This window comes from Arachis hypogaea, chromosome 12 (genome assembly GCF_003086295.3).
Source record: "Arachis hypogaea cultivar Tifrunner chromosome 12, arahy.Tifrunner.gnm2.J5K5, whole genome shotgun sequence".
Classification (NCBI taxonomy): Eukaryota; Viridiplantae; Streptophyta; class Magnoliopsida; order Fabales; family Fabaceae; genus Arachis; species Arachis hypogaea.
The window spans coordinates 101102169-101117528 of record NC_092047.1 but is presented as its reverse complement, the minus strand read 5'-3'; the positions used below and the strand labels follow the sequence as shown (position 1 = coordinate 101117528).

Sequence of the window (15360 nt, the reverse complement as noted above, 5' to 3'; positions counted from 1 at the left end):
AAGGCTTCTATTCCTTCTTTCAACTACCACATTTTGTTGAGGTGTTCTAGGACATGAGAAATTATGAGCAATTCCAAAATCATCACAGAATTTTTCAAAATTTTGATTTTCAAATTCCTTTCCGTGATCACTTCTTAAGTGGAAAATTTTCAAATCTTTTTCATTTTGAATTCTTTTGCAAAGAGTTGAAAAAACATGGAAAGCATCATTCTTATGAGCTAGGAAAAGTACCCAACCGAATCTAGAGTAGTCATCCACCACAACCAAACCATAATGTTTACCTCCTAAACTTTGAGTTCTTGTTGGACCAAAAAGATCAATATGCAACATTTCTAATGGCCTTTTGGTGGAAATTCCATCTTTAGGTTTAAAAGAGGATTTTACTTGTTTGCCTAGTTGACAAGCATCACAAGTAATATCCTTATCAAATTTAATGTTGGGAATTCCTCTCACCAAGTTCTTTTTAACAAGTTTAGAAATTTGGTACATGCTTGCATGACCCAATTTCTTATGCCATAGCCATTTTTCAGATTCAAGTGAAGTGAAGCATGTTACTTTTTGATCTTTTAAATCCTCAAGAGTCAATCCATACACATTGTTACATCTTTTGGCTTCAAACAATATTTCACCAGATTTTTTACAAATAACTAAGCAATCCAATTTTCTAAAAATAACTTCATACCCAAGATCACATAATTGGCTAATGCTTAGTAAATTGTGTTTCAAACCATCAACAAGAAGAACATCATTTATAAAAGAAGAAAAACTTTTACCAACTTTTCCAATGGCCACTATTTTTCCTTTTCCATTATTACCGAAAGTGACAAACCCTCCATCATATTTATCAAGCTTGATGAAGAAGGTTGTTTTTCCGGTCATATGCCTAGAGCACCCGCTGTCCATATACCACATATTGTCCTTTTGCTTAGATGCTAGGCAAACCTACAAAATAAGCTCAAGTGACCTTAGGTATCCAAATCTTTTTGGATCCTTTCACATTAAACCATCTTCTTTGTCCCAATCCATTATAATAAAAAACAATTTTACAAACTTTGTTTCCAATCATTCTTTCACCAAAGAAACATTGAATGGGAAAGTGGCCATTCCGGTCACATAATCTACAAAATCTATGAGTAGCTGTTTTCTCAAAGCTTGTTGGGTTTTGAAACCTTACATCATTTGAAGATGATGCTATGTTTGCAAAATAAGGTTTTTCAACAAATTTTGTAGCTTTATGAAATTCCAACTCAGCTTTGTCATAAAGAGGTTTTTGACTAGCCAATAGTTGATTTAAATTTTCTGAACTTTGAGCAAATGTGGCTAAATCTTCTTTAAGTCTTTTTACCTCTTTGAGCAGCTTTTCATTTTCTTCAAAACAGTTAAGATATGCAACCACAGAATGTTGTTTTTCACACCTTTTTATTTCTGCTTTCAACCGCTTGTTTTCTTCAACAAGATCAATAGTGGTTTCATATTTTCTCAATTTTTCTTTTAGAAAATCATTTTCAACTTTAAGAATTTCAATTTGAGACTCAAGATTTTGGTTTTCAAGCAAGAAGCATCTTATTTTTTCAGAAAGATGATCAATCATGAGATGAAGATCTTCAGTGTCAGGGTTATAAAATACTACCTGCTCAACATGATCAGCCATAAGACAAGTTTGAGACTTGGTTTCTGATTCTTCATCTTCATCCGAATTGTTCTCCAAGTCTTCCCATGAGGCCATCAGTCCTTTCTTCTTTTCCTTCTTTGGCTTCTCCTCCTTCTTCAGTTTAGGGCAATCAAATTTGAAGTGCCCAACCTCTTTGCAGTTGTAGCAGATCACAGTGCTGGAATCTTTCCTTAGTTTCCTTGAACCGCTTCCTTTGCTCCTTTCCGTTAGCTTCACCATTTTCCTGATTTTTTTTGCAAACAAAACAAATTCATTTTTAGAAGAATAATCACTGGATTCATCATCCAGGGGGTCAGTAACAGATTTGAGAGCTATTCCTTTTCTTTTAGTATCTTTTTTCAAATATGTATTTTCAAATGCAAGTAAATTTTCTCTCAGATCATCATATGTCATGGAATCATGCACACTACTCTCAGATATTACTATTGCCTTAATTTTCCACTCTTTTGTGAGACTTATCAAAATTCTCCTCCCAAGCACAGATTCAGAATATGTGATTCCCATAGCATCCAAGCCAGTGATGATGACATTGAATCTTTTGAACAACTCGTCTATAGATTCTCCTTCCTTCATTGAGAACATTTCATACTCTCTGTTTAGTATGTCTATTCTGGTCTTCTTCACTAGAGTTGTGCCTTCATGAGTGACTTGTAATTTGTCCCAGATTTTCTTTGCTGTTGTACATCTTGATACCCGTTGGTATTTCTCGAAGCTGATTGCACAGTTAAACAAGTTGACAGCTTTGGCGTTGAGCTCCACCTTTTTTCTGTCTTCTTCGGTCCAGCTGGCTTCACCCTTGAGTGAAACCACAGCATCGGCTCCTGTAGTGGTTGGAAATTGAGGACCTTCTAAGATAATTTTTCAGAGTCTGTAATCTACTGATTGGACAAAAATCTTCATTCTTTCCTTCCAATAAGTGTAGTTCTTTCCATTAAAGAGAGGAGGTCTGTTGCTTGACTGCCCTTCCGTCAGAGTGTAGGTCACCAGGTTAGAACCACTGTTTTCTGTCATCAGGATCTTTTCTCCAAGCTGCAAAGCTTGATCCCTTTGAGACCAAGCTCTGATACCAATTGATGGTTTATCAGTGGCTAAGAGAAGGGGGTTGAATCTTAGCCACTGATAAACCATCAAATACTTATCAACAGCATCAAGTGAACTTCAATAATTCACAAATGAACCGAAATTAATTCAAATTTTAACTTTAAATAAACTAAAAATTAAACCAAAATTATTTAGTGATGTCACCAGAAAAAATTAAAACCAATAAATATGTTAGCAAAATGTTGGTGTTGTTGGTGATGATGATAACGAAAGAGAAAAATAACGAAAAAGAAAAAGAAAAAAAATACGCAGCATGAGGAAAGAAAAAGAAGAAGAACAACGGTCTTTCATATTAGAGCACAAAGAGTAACGTTGGAGATTTTGAGCACGTGTACACGCTCTTTTAATGAGAGTAATTTTTGTTGGTGTTGGGTCTATTTGGTTGAATTTGGATGATAATAAAATTTGGATGTGTAGCAGACGGTACTAATAATCTATTCTTAATATATAAAAGTAGATACATAAGTTTATCCATATTACTTTTAAGACATTTTTCTTCTCCTACTAATGCCATGTCAGCAACATCGCTTACTTGGCAAAATTTTAGAATCAACCACTCAGTTTTTGCCAAATCATCTATTATTTCCAAATCAGCAAAAAAAATATACAAAAAATAATACAATAATTACCATCGGCAATAATTAGAAATTAATAGCGTCTAACCAAATTTGTAACTTACAAAGACATTAAATCCATATTTCTATATTTAATACAATAAATTTATAATTCTAATAATTAATTTATTAATTTCTATAAATTACTCATTCAATATAATAAACATCCATATTACATATGTCATAATAATATTATTAATCATGATAAATTTTACGTTACAAATATTCAAAATCCATACTATTTGAACTACTCATATAAGTTTCTTATTATTATTCCTTCAAATAACATCAAATTTAGCACAAAAAATTTATTTTCGAACTACACACCATCTCAAACTTACTCAATGGAAATAATTATGTTGAATGTGAAAAGTGTAAGAAGAAAGCATATGAAAAAGGAGATAACTACATTTGTGGCACATATAATCAAACACCACACTATCCAACAATAAGGTAATTCTATATATTTTTCATAATCTCATCTATTAAATTATTAGTTACTAACTCAATACTTATTTTAGGTTCGAAATTCAATTAAAGGTTTCAGATCAAAGTGGTACAACAACTTTTGTACTATTTGATGGCGAAGCAAAAAAATTGTTGGGTACAACTGTTTCAAATCTAATGACACTCCAGAAAAGTAATGATATTGAAATACCATCCCAGTTGAAAAATTTGTGCAACTTCACTTATATTTGAAGTCAATGTAAATGATTTTAATCTTAAAAAATGTTCTAAACAATACACTCTTATCAAAACATTTGTTCCAACAAAAAATATTGAACCTTAACACTCATTACAATAAATAAAACAGGTAATACTAAAAAAAACACTTATTTTAATTATTTTAGACATCATTTTTATTTCTAATTTAAATTATTCATTGATTATAGGAACTAACTTCGCCAACACTAATATCATTAAATGAAGATCACATACCCATCAAGAGATTAACGAAAAAGAAAACTATATAAATTCAAGACACATATTTGGAAAAAGAACATACTTACAAAGATGGAACAAACAACACAATAAAAAGTGCATATAACTCAACAATTCATAAAGAACATGTCTTTACAAGAACCTACACAGAAAGAAAAAAGTAACAACTCTAACAACAACCAATAAAAAAAAAAGAACGAGCACCACATAAGAAGATTAAGTTCATCAACTAAAACAAATACAAAAATTAAATCACTAAATAAAAATATCATTTTATACATACAACTCTAATATCTAAATTTTTTGTATTACAAATTATTTTAATAAAATATCTTTTAAATTTAATTTTAATTTACACATTTAATTTAATTCTATAAAATATAACAAATTTTAATATTTATTATATACTATCATTAATTTACCTCTCATTCTAGTAATAATAAATAATGCATACGTACATAATGCGTACATGTAATATTAATGTGTTATAGAGACAGCATCGCATTCCCAAGTCCGAACCGTGTCATAGTGAGTACTGAGTAGTGACTTCTATCATTGACTTGATTTGCTTCACAAAGAAGGTATCAAATCCCGGTTTACTTCTTCTCTAACTTCCTACGAACTGACAAAAGATCTTCCAGCCTCCTCCATAAGCCTCCTAAGCCTCAGCTTGTATATGTTTGAGTGAGAGCATCACTTTTAACCAGTCGCTGCTATGTCTTCCCAAAACCAAGAATATGATGCGTACATTAGTTCCGGATTGCAGTTCCTTCATCCTTTTATTTCAGGTCTCTATGATGCACTCAAAAGTGTTGGACTGCATGTTTTAGCAGACGGCACCGAGCCCAAGACTAATAAACTTTTATTATCTGGCGCAATCGAACGATGCAGAGTTTCTATCATAGTTTTCACAATAGCTTATGCTGAATCAACCTTGTACTTGCAAGAACTCGTGAAAATAATGGAGTGTCATCGGAGGAAAGATCAGAAGGTTGTGCCCGTGTTCTATTGCTTAGATCCCTCCCAAGTATGCAATCTGAGCGGTTATTTTGGGGAGATTTTGTCGCGAACTCTGCAAGGAATCTCAAGGGATGAACACAGGATGTTGAGTTATGAGGCCGCCCTTCTTCAACAAGCTGCTTCCATTTTACCCAGGTTTCTTCCAGATATCTGGTAATTAAATTCTCCCATGTTTTTTAATGCTCTGATCTTTATTCTTGATGAGCCATGACCTTTTGAGTATCTTTGGCTTGTTGGAGACTAGAGTGGAACGTGATTTTGTCATTCAATTCTTATCCTGTTCCTCTGATAAATGTGCATATTGATCAATGTTTGTGAAGGTTCCAGAGACTGAGAGGGTTTGAAGAGAGTTGGGAGAGAAAACAAAGATACAGAGAACGAGTAAAACCAGCAATACCACGTGACTAACAAAATTTATTATTTTTTTGTTAACATTTGACTAATTATAGACTAAATTCTAAACCCAAAAATCTAATTGTATAAAAAATTAAAAATAAAGTGTTGGCCCAAAGTATCGGCTAATATTGATAAAAAATGTTGGCTCCTAACATTTTTCATCTGTTGTTGACGATGACTATTGATGAAAAGTGATTGATACAAGTTAGGTACTTAGTATTTATAGAGGGATTAGGGTGCTGCTAACTAACTTAACAATGGCATAACTACCTAACAGCATAGTGACAGCTATCAATATTTCTAACAAACTTTCTAACTTAACCAATATCCCTAATCATTTGTATTATTGGTTAATGATTATGCTTTATATTTATATTTTTTTCAGGAATAACAGAAAAGTTATGAGCGATATAGTTGGACATGTTACATCCTTGATAGATTCAGCGAAATTATTCATTGCGAAGCATCCGGTGGGAGTAGACTCTCGTGTGCAAGATTTGATTCAACTCTTAAACAATCAGAAAGCAGATGGTGTCCTCATAATAGCAATATGGGGAATGGCGGGAATAGGTAAAACTACAATTGCCAAAGCCCTCTACAATCAAATTAGCCACAATTTCGAGGCGAGGACATTTGTCCCAGACATCCAGGATAGCATGGCGGATTATACAAGGAGGCGGCTTCATTTCATTTTGAGAGACCCATATGAAACACAAGCGCATAACTTTGACTCAACAAGAAAGTTATGGTGGGAAGGACTTCGTTGCTTAAAGGTACTTCTTATAGTTGATAATGTGAGAAGTGACCTAGAGCTGGGGTTTTTGGCAGTAACTCGTGAAAGTTTTGGTCCAGGGAGTATAATAATCATCACGACAAGAGCTAAACACGATCGACTTCATGAGATTGGAGTTAATCATATATATAGAGTGAAAGAAATGGACTACAACGAATGTGTTGAGCTTTTTAGTTGGAGCGCATTCAACAAAGCCACTCCTGAAAGAAGTTTTTCTGGTCTTATTAATTATGCAATTGAATATTCTGATGGACTGCCACTGGCTCTTGTGTGTGTTGGCTCTGCTGTATCTGAAAAAAGTATACAAGAGTGGGAGAATGTATTGGACAGCTTCAAAAGATTCCCCTTTGAAGATGTATGGCAGGTTTTAAAAGAAAACATATTTTCTGTTGGATCTGAAGAAAAGAAAATATTTCTTGAACTAGCTTATTTGAGTCATCTCTTTATTGGAGTGGACCGAAATGATATATGTCAGATATTACAAGGAGCTGGACATCACGATGCATCGAGAGCAATTAAAGGGATTGAAGAGCATAGTCTTGTGTGGTTTGACAAGGACAAGCTTCGCATGAATCGTTTACTACAAGTCATCGGAAGAGAAATGTATATGAAGGAATCATCGATTGAGCCTCAGGTTTGTAGGATGTTATGGTTTATGAGCACATAAATATAAATTGATTTATAGTTGCCATTTGTTTTTGAAACTCTTTTTGGAACATAACAAAGAAAGAAAAAGAATTGCAACTCCCTTAATCCTGGTGCGTACTGAAAATCAGCCACGAATCAGCCACCCGTTTTACCAAAATAAATTCATTAATAATAAAAATAAATTTTTTAATATAATAAATTGTTAAAAAACTTTTAATTCAGTTTATAGTGTATGCTGCATAGATTTAATACTTCTCCGAAAGTTAGTTCAGTGTGTTTTATTTTCACATTTAAAAACTTATGCAGCAAAGGCCATATGATGTATTCTTGAGCTTTCGAGGCAAAGAAACTCGCTCAAAGTTCATCTCACATCTTTATGCCTCTCTTGAAAATGCTGGTATCTATGTTTTCAAGGATGAAAACGGGCTAGCAAGAGGGGAAACTCTCTCAATCTCGCTTCTGAAAGCAATTGAAGAGTCTAAAACTTCTATCATTATTTTGTCACCAAATTATGCATTTTCAAGATGATGCTTGCAAGAGTTGGAACACATCATGCTCTGTTGTAAAAACAAAACTCAAAAGGTGCTGCCAGTATTTTACCATATAGATCCCTCGGAAGTGCGAAATCAAACTGGTAAGTTTGGACAAGCTTTTGATAACCTTATGAAAAGATATCCGGATAAAATAAATGGCAAGGAGCAGAGTTGGAGGAAAGCGCTCCGTGAAGTCGGGTGCATTGCAGGGTTTGTCATCCGAAAATCCAGGTAAATTAATTAATATACTTTACATTTTGGAGAAATCTCTATTCAACAGATGTTTAAATATGTAAAGTTTTTTTTAGCAAGTTTGTATAAATTCTAAATTTTGGAATTGCATATCAAAATTCTTTTTCTTTAACTTCTATATAAATGCCTATGAAATTCTTACTGATATAATTCAACTTAATTTTGTCTAACTAGCATGTTATTTACTTTAAGCAACATTATACTTACAATGAAACTAAAACAACTTGAGAAAGTTGTAAATCTTCTCCTACTGTCTGTATAATCTCTAGTACCTATGGTGCAGGAATGAAAGTGAGGATATTAAGAACATTGTTGAACATATTACTCATATGCTGGACATGAAGGAACTGTTTGTTGCTAATCATCCGGTAGGAGTTGAATCTCGTGTTGAAGAGGTGATTGAACTGTTAAAAGACCAGCAGCAAGAAAATCCTCTCCTACTTGGTATATGGGGCATGGGAGGGAGTGGTAAAACAACCATTAGCAAAGTGATTTATAATAAACTTTTCCGCAAGTTTGAAGGTCGGTGTTTCCTCCTAAATATAAGAGAAGTTTGGGATCAAGATAATGGAATTCTTTATTTACAACAGCAACTTCTTTCTTCTATCTTCAAGACAACGAAAATAAAGGTAGAAAACATTGAATCTGGAAAGTCAATATTGGAAAAAAGACTTGGCCAGAAAAAGATTCTTCTTGTACTTGATGATGTGGACAAATTGGAGCAGCTAAATTCTTTAGCTGCAAGCCGTAAATGGTTCTGTCCTGGTAGCATAATAATCATCACAACAAGAGACGAGCATCTTCTACGTTGTCTTAGAATTGACAAGTTATATAGTATGAAAGAGTTAAATGACAAAGAATCCATTGAACTTTTTAGCTGGCATGCATTCAAAGAACCATGTCCAAAAGAAGAGTTTGCTTCACTTGCTAATGAAGTTGTTTCATATTGTGAGAGATTGCCACTGGCTCTTGAGGTAATTGGGTCACATCTGTTTAATAGGAAAGTATATGAATGGAGGAGTGTTTTGAATAAACTCAAAACTATTCCAAACAATGATGTAAATAAGAAGCTTAAAATAAGTTTTGATGGTCTAAGTGATGATAGGGATAGAGAAATATTTCTTGATGTAGCATTTTTCTTTATTGGAATGGACAAAAATGATGTAATTGATATATTAAATGGCTGCGGGCATTAAGCTGAAATTGGAATGAATGTTCTTATGGAACGATGCCTTATTACTGTGGACACCAAGGGAAAACTTGGCATGCATGGTTTGCTGCGAGACATGGGAAGAGAAATTATTCGCGAGAGTTTGCCAATGAAACCTGAGGAACGTAGTAGGTTGTGGAATCCAGATGAAGTGCTTAATGTATTATCAAAAGACATGGTAAGAATTTCAAGTATGTTTTCAAATTCATACAACAACAATGATATATTGTGGAAACTTTTGTTTCATCCTTTTCAATTATATTTTCAAACAAGGGAGTGGAACTTCAATTATATTCTATTCTCTTGAATTTTTATGATTCTACCTGATTGGAGTTTTAGTTATTTGACTCTTTTTTTTCAATTTTTTAGTGCTCTTTTAGCTACCCTTAATCCAATTTTACTTTTTGGTTCCTATAATTTATAGGGAACAAAAGCTATTGAGGGACTTGCTTTGAACCTACCAAAGTCACTGAATCCAACCCACTTAAAGACAGAAGCATTTAAGGAGATGAAGAGACTCAGATTGCTTCAGTTTGCGAATGTGCAACTTGTTGGAGACTTTAAATTTCTTTCGACAGATCTTCGATGGTTGTGCTGGCATGAATGTCCTCCAGAATATACAATTGCAAACTTTTATCAGGGAAATTTAGTTGCCATTGACTTCAAATATAGCAAACTCAACCTAGTATGGAAGAAGGGTCAGGTATAAATTCTGAGTTTTATTTGCTTTTGTGGTTGAACATAGCAAACCTCAAACAAAGAAAACTTCAAGAACAAGTGAGAAAAACAAAGCTCATGATCTTTTTAGACATGTTGAAAGATTGGAGAGCTTTGCATTTTTATAGGTGTTTGTGTTGTGTTTTGTTTTTTTATATGGGAACCCTATTCCCCCACCTTTTCTGTATTTCTGTTTTCTCATATTAATGAAATTCTTATAAAAAAAGTATATACCTATTAACAAATTTCTAAAAACAATTCAAGTGAATTTTCATATATTCAAATCTAGTTTTTTTTTTTTAGTTCTTGAATTCATCTCCTTAAAATTCTTGCAGATGATGAAGAATCTAAAAATTCTCAATCTTAGTCATTCTCAACACTTGACACAAACTCCTGACTTTTCAAATATGCCCAATCTTGAAAAGTTAATACTCAAATATTGCCCAAAGTTGACTTCGGTTTCTCATACCATTGAACATCTCAAGCAAGTTCTTCTAATCAATTTGAAAGGGTGTTCAAGGCTTCGTGTACTTCCAAGAAGCATCTACAAGCTGAGATCTCTCAAAACTCTCATTCTCTCAGAATGTTCATTGATTGATAAGCTAGAGGAAGACATAGAACAGATGGAATCATTGGCAACTTTGATGGCAGATAAAACTGCCATAACACAAGTGCCTCATGCACTACTAAGATTAAAGAGCATTGTGTATATTTCTTTGTGCGACTTTGAAGGATTATCGCGCAATGTATTTCCTTCAATCATTTGGTCATGGACCTCTCCAACAAATAATTTCTCACCCCAAGTGCAAACACTTTTGGACTTGTCAAATCTTGTTTCCTTAGTAGTCCCAAAAAGAAATTCTCAAGGCCTATCATCCATTATCAGAGACCTTCCACAGGTTCAGAATGTTAGGATGGAGTGTGGCTCACAACTCCAAATAACAGGAGATGTAGCTTCAGATACTTGTAACGTCACAAACTGCAATGAAATGATAGTGTCATCATGTGCATCATCAGTTGGTTGTTGCAGTGAAGGTGATGTTGCTGAATTAGAAAATTCCTTGAATTCAATTTTAATCCAAATGGGAATGAATTGTTCTGTCACAAAGGCACTCAGAGAGAATATTTTGCAGGTTTGTCTATATCATTGTTCTATCATTTTATTCTTTGTTTTTTGTAACTCTTGAGATAGAAATATGCTAAAATAGTTGTATATCATCAAAATAGTTTATAATTTCTTTCCTTTTTTATAATTCTTTTAGGTATTTCAAAATATTGTTGGAAATGCTGACCATTGAAATTCATACATGCTAAAGCTATTGGATCACCTTTTAAGATCCATGAATTTATGGGTCTTTAATTATAAATGAGTAAACCACCACTAGAATTGTATCTCAAAGATTTTCGATGCCACAAGAAACTTTTTCTTTTGTTATTTTATAGCCTATTTTGTCAACATCAAAATCCTTAGGATACTATTTTGATGTTTTGCTCATACAAATATATATTATTCACTTATTCAAAGTTAACTCATGAAAGTTACAACTAATACTTAAACTTTGAATACTAAAGTATGTTTTGATTATGCAGAAATTTAATGCCAGAGTACCTGGAGAATGTTTGCTTCCTGGCAATAAGAATCCTGATTGGTTAACATTCAGTGGAGAAGGTTCTTCTGTAATTTTCGATGTCCCTCATGTGAATGGATGCAAGTTAAAAACAATGATGTTGTGTGTCTCCTACTCTTCATCTCCAAACATCAAAGCATCTGAAGGCCATATTATTAAAAATCTGTTTATCATAAATCTCACAAAGACCACTCATTATCTCTACGATGGAGATACATTGGCTTCACTTAGAGAAGAGGAATGGCATAAAGTGATTTCAAACCTTGAAGCTGGAGACAAAGTACAGATTGTTGTTGTTGCTAGGGTAGGAATCATAGTGAAGAAGATAGTGGTTTATCTCATATATGGTGAACCAATTGATATTGTTTGTGGTTATGATATGGTAGCAGATGGAAATGTCACTGTTCATGGTGGAGATGAAAAAGTAAGTGATAATTCTCTAGGTATCTAGAAACGTTATTTTAAAACATGAAATTTATGTCCATATTATGTTGCAGGCTGATTTTGATAGAGCTTTTAATATCTGTTTTATATTTGACTCCTATACTTTATGTTACTATCTTTAAGTTTATCAGGAGTGGTTCTACTATTTTGAACTTCAAATTAAGTGCTATGAAATTATCAACTTTTAGAAAGTTTTTCTTGTTTAGAAATGTAAAAGCACATTTCTTCCTTTTGCCACCTTATATAGTGTGCTATTACTCATCTATACTATAAAGCAAGTATGCAATTATTGAAACTTCATATTCAATCACACATTAGTTCTCTCCTCTTTTACTTTCTCTCCATTTGTATGCTTACTTTTTGTTCATTTTCTCTGCTGATCTGTCTATAAAACTAATGTTTATATATATTTTTTCAGAAAAATTCGAAGTCACTTGGAAAACGAAAACTCCAGAGAGTGTGATCACCAAAGAGTATTGTGTGACTTGTCAATTTGAGTTGAAATTGTGGGTAAGTGTAGTAGGCTAAGAAAAGTAAAATTTAATTTGTTGCCTAGATCTAATTATAAGTTTTCCTTCTAACCTCAGATATCATTTTTTAAAAAACTTCTGCACATACTTTTCCCCGAACAATGTTTCAATGCACGACACTCTTAAAGGTTTTAGAAAATTTTATGCTTATTGATTTCTATTAAATCTATATCATTAAATGGTTTTAATTTATCAGGCACCAAGTTAATAATTCATGTAAGTCATTCACTTTTTCTGGTACCCAACTTTACACAAACTGTTTATGTAATGTGAAATTGATGACAGGGATGTAAGTATTGGCTCCAGAGAGGATGCAACAAGAGGTGCAGATGACTTTTAGGATGCTATTAAGTAGTAGAATACATTTTAATGATAGAATCAAAAGATCTTATTCAAGTCATGTCTGATTAATAATCTAAACTTTTCCACCCAAGAAGATTGAGTTCTACATACTAATGAGTATAAAGGAGATTGTTTATATCTATGTATAGCATTTTACTATTCATGTTTAGATTATGATCCGAGGCTCTATAAATAAGGTATATAGTTCAAAAACCCTTGCAAAAAAGAAAAAAAAAAAAACTTTTCTTCTTGGTTGAAAGCTCTAAGTAGTCTCTGTAAACTTATAATATATGAATGAATCATTTTAGTTGACAAATTGTGAATCTTGAGCCAAATTAGTTCTCACTAAAGGTAATATGATGGAAAACATTTGAACCTTTGAAGTACTAATAATATAACCTATAGTTGACAATGTCACCTGCTTAAAATTAAAATTACATTAATCAGCTCTTTCTGTTGGTATTTCTTTTTTTAGGTGTACAACAAATTAAAAAAAAAATTGATAGATATATAATCTATCTTAAGTCTTGTGATAACAAATATGTTGCACTTGATGCTCAGGCTCTAACCATCTTATATAACCTCTCTGCTGTTTTAAAGCATCATATCCAGCTAGTTACATAGTTACCTGATATCTGAATTGTACTTAGCTGAATCTCCCAGTTCCTCTGATTAATCTCATGATGGAACCCATCTGGCTCTATCTGATGCCTTGAAAGATCCCATTTTCATAATAGTTGTTCTCACCTTATTTTTAGAAACATTTTTAAGAAGATTTCTACAACCAATTAGGGGAGTTGCTGCTCTGCCAAGACTTGTAAATCAATCGGTTCAATTGATGAGAATAATTGTTGGAAGAAAAGATTGGCTTCTCTCCCTAAATCTTCAGATTCGGTAGACCAGGATCCATCTTAAACAGACCACCTCTAACCTCATGAGGGTATAAGACACCATTAAAAATTTAAAATCACCAATTGCCAGACAAGGAGGCATAACCTGTAATGATAAGGGAAAAAAAGGAGAGTAAGATGTTGCCATAAATGCTCTCTTACTTGAGGGATTGGATTTCCATTACTGGTTGGACATAACTACTTCAATGTAACGGAATCAAATTCAACAATAATTGCTTGAAAAAAAGAATCAATGAAGTGGACAGAGAGCTTAGTTGCAGTTGTCAGAAACCAAATTCCACACTTTTTGGAACAAACTATGGGTTTCTAAAACCATAAATATAGACTGTTTATATCTCCTAATTAGCTCTTTATTGAAATGAGAGATAAATTCATCAAACTTCTACCTTTTTTGTTCCAAAATGGTTTGCTCCATTGTCTCCTTGTTGACCTTGTTATCCTGATGTCCATGTTCTCATTGTTGCTATGTTTGGCTTCATCAAATTGGTCGCTTTTAGCATTGTCCACGCTTCCATTTGCATAAATAGCCAGGTCAACAAATTCATCACCTTCCTCAATTGTGTCACAGTCCAAAATGAGCTATGACCGACACTCTAGGAAAATAATTTCATAGCAATATAGACTCAAATATAAGTTGAATAAAAAAATTACAAATATTTTACAAATTCTAAAATAAATAATTATACATTTCTAACAAAAATTAAGATAATTAAGAATAGTTAGATCCTGCTTGTAACATATAGAAGGTTTAATATTATTTTAATGTAGGTTTAATACTAATTGAAATTTTTCTATTACGTATTTTTAGAAATTGATAATTGATTGTTGTCATGTATTTTATATTAATTTAGGTTTAATACTTGTTAATAGATTCTTTTATATAAAATAGAGAAAATTTCACTTCCTTCTCCTACAAGATGCTAAAATGACACTTTTTTTCCCTCTATTTATAAAATATACATTCTCCTCCCTTATAACTTTTAAAAAACTTTCTCTTTAATCCAATTTAAATTTTTTATGTTAACTAATGTTAACTTTATCCATTTTTTAAGAAAAAATAAATTATTTTTTTAAAAAATACCCTTTAACAAAAATTATAATTTTTTCTCATTAAATTTTGCTTACTAAAATATCTTTTAATAAATTATTTTTTTATTGATTAAATTATATTTTTATCAAAATATTTTTTAAAAAATTTAATAATTAAATTATTTTTTTTTAAGCTATCTTTCAATAATTTTTTAATTATTAAATTATGATTTTACCAAAATTTTTGTTAACAATTTTTTTATATTTTACTATTAATTTTTTTATATCAATATATATTATTTTAAGATTATTTTTCAATATCAATATATATTAATTGTTATACATATTAACAATGGTAAGATTTTTTTATTTAATGTTAAAATAATATATATTGATATGAAAAAATTAATAGTAAAATATAAAAAATTATTAACAAAAATTTTGGTAAAAAATCATAATTTAATAGTTAAAACTTAAAAAATTATTGAAGGATATCTTAGAAAAATATAATTTAATTATTAAAATTTTTATAAAATATTTTAGTAAAAATATAATTTAATTAATAAAAAATAATTTAT

At 31.9% G+C, this 15360-nt stretch overlaps 1 protein-coding gene and 1 long non-coding RNA gene across 2 annotated transcripts; one reads left to right on the top strand and one right to left on the bottom strand.

Moving 5' to 3' along the window:
• Positions 1–4844: 4844 nt before the first annotated feature.
• On the top strand, positions 4845–13016 carry LOC112727909 (disease resistance protein RPP2A). The gene is given in 9 exon segments (XM_072209576.1): positions 4845–5502; positions 6131–7172; positions 7493–7950; positions 8255–9359; positions 9606–9884; positions 10234–11031; positions 11489–11950; positions 12389–12480; positions 12786–13016. Coding segments are annotated over 8 exon segments (4647 nt in total). The 5' UTR covers positions 4845–5044; the 3' UTR covers positions 12434–12480; positions 12786–13016.
• A 98-nt stretch (positions 13017–13114) lies between these two features.
• On the bottom strand, positions 13115–14348 carry LOC112727910 (uncharacterized). The gene is made up of 2 exons (XR_003166037.2): positions 14140–14348; positions 13115–13838 (listed from the first exon to the last, which is right to left on the bottom strand). It is a non-coding gene; the product is annotated as an uncharacterized lncRNA (long non-coding RNA).
• Positions 14349–15360: the final 1012 nt, after the last annotated feature.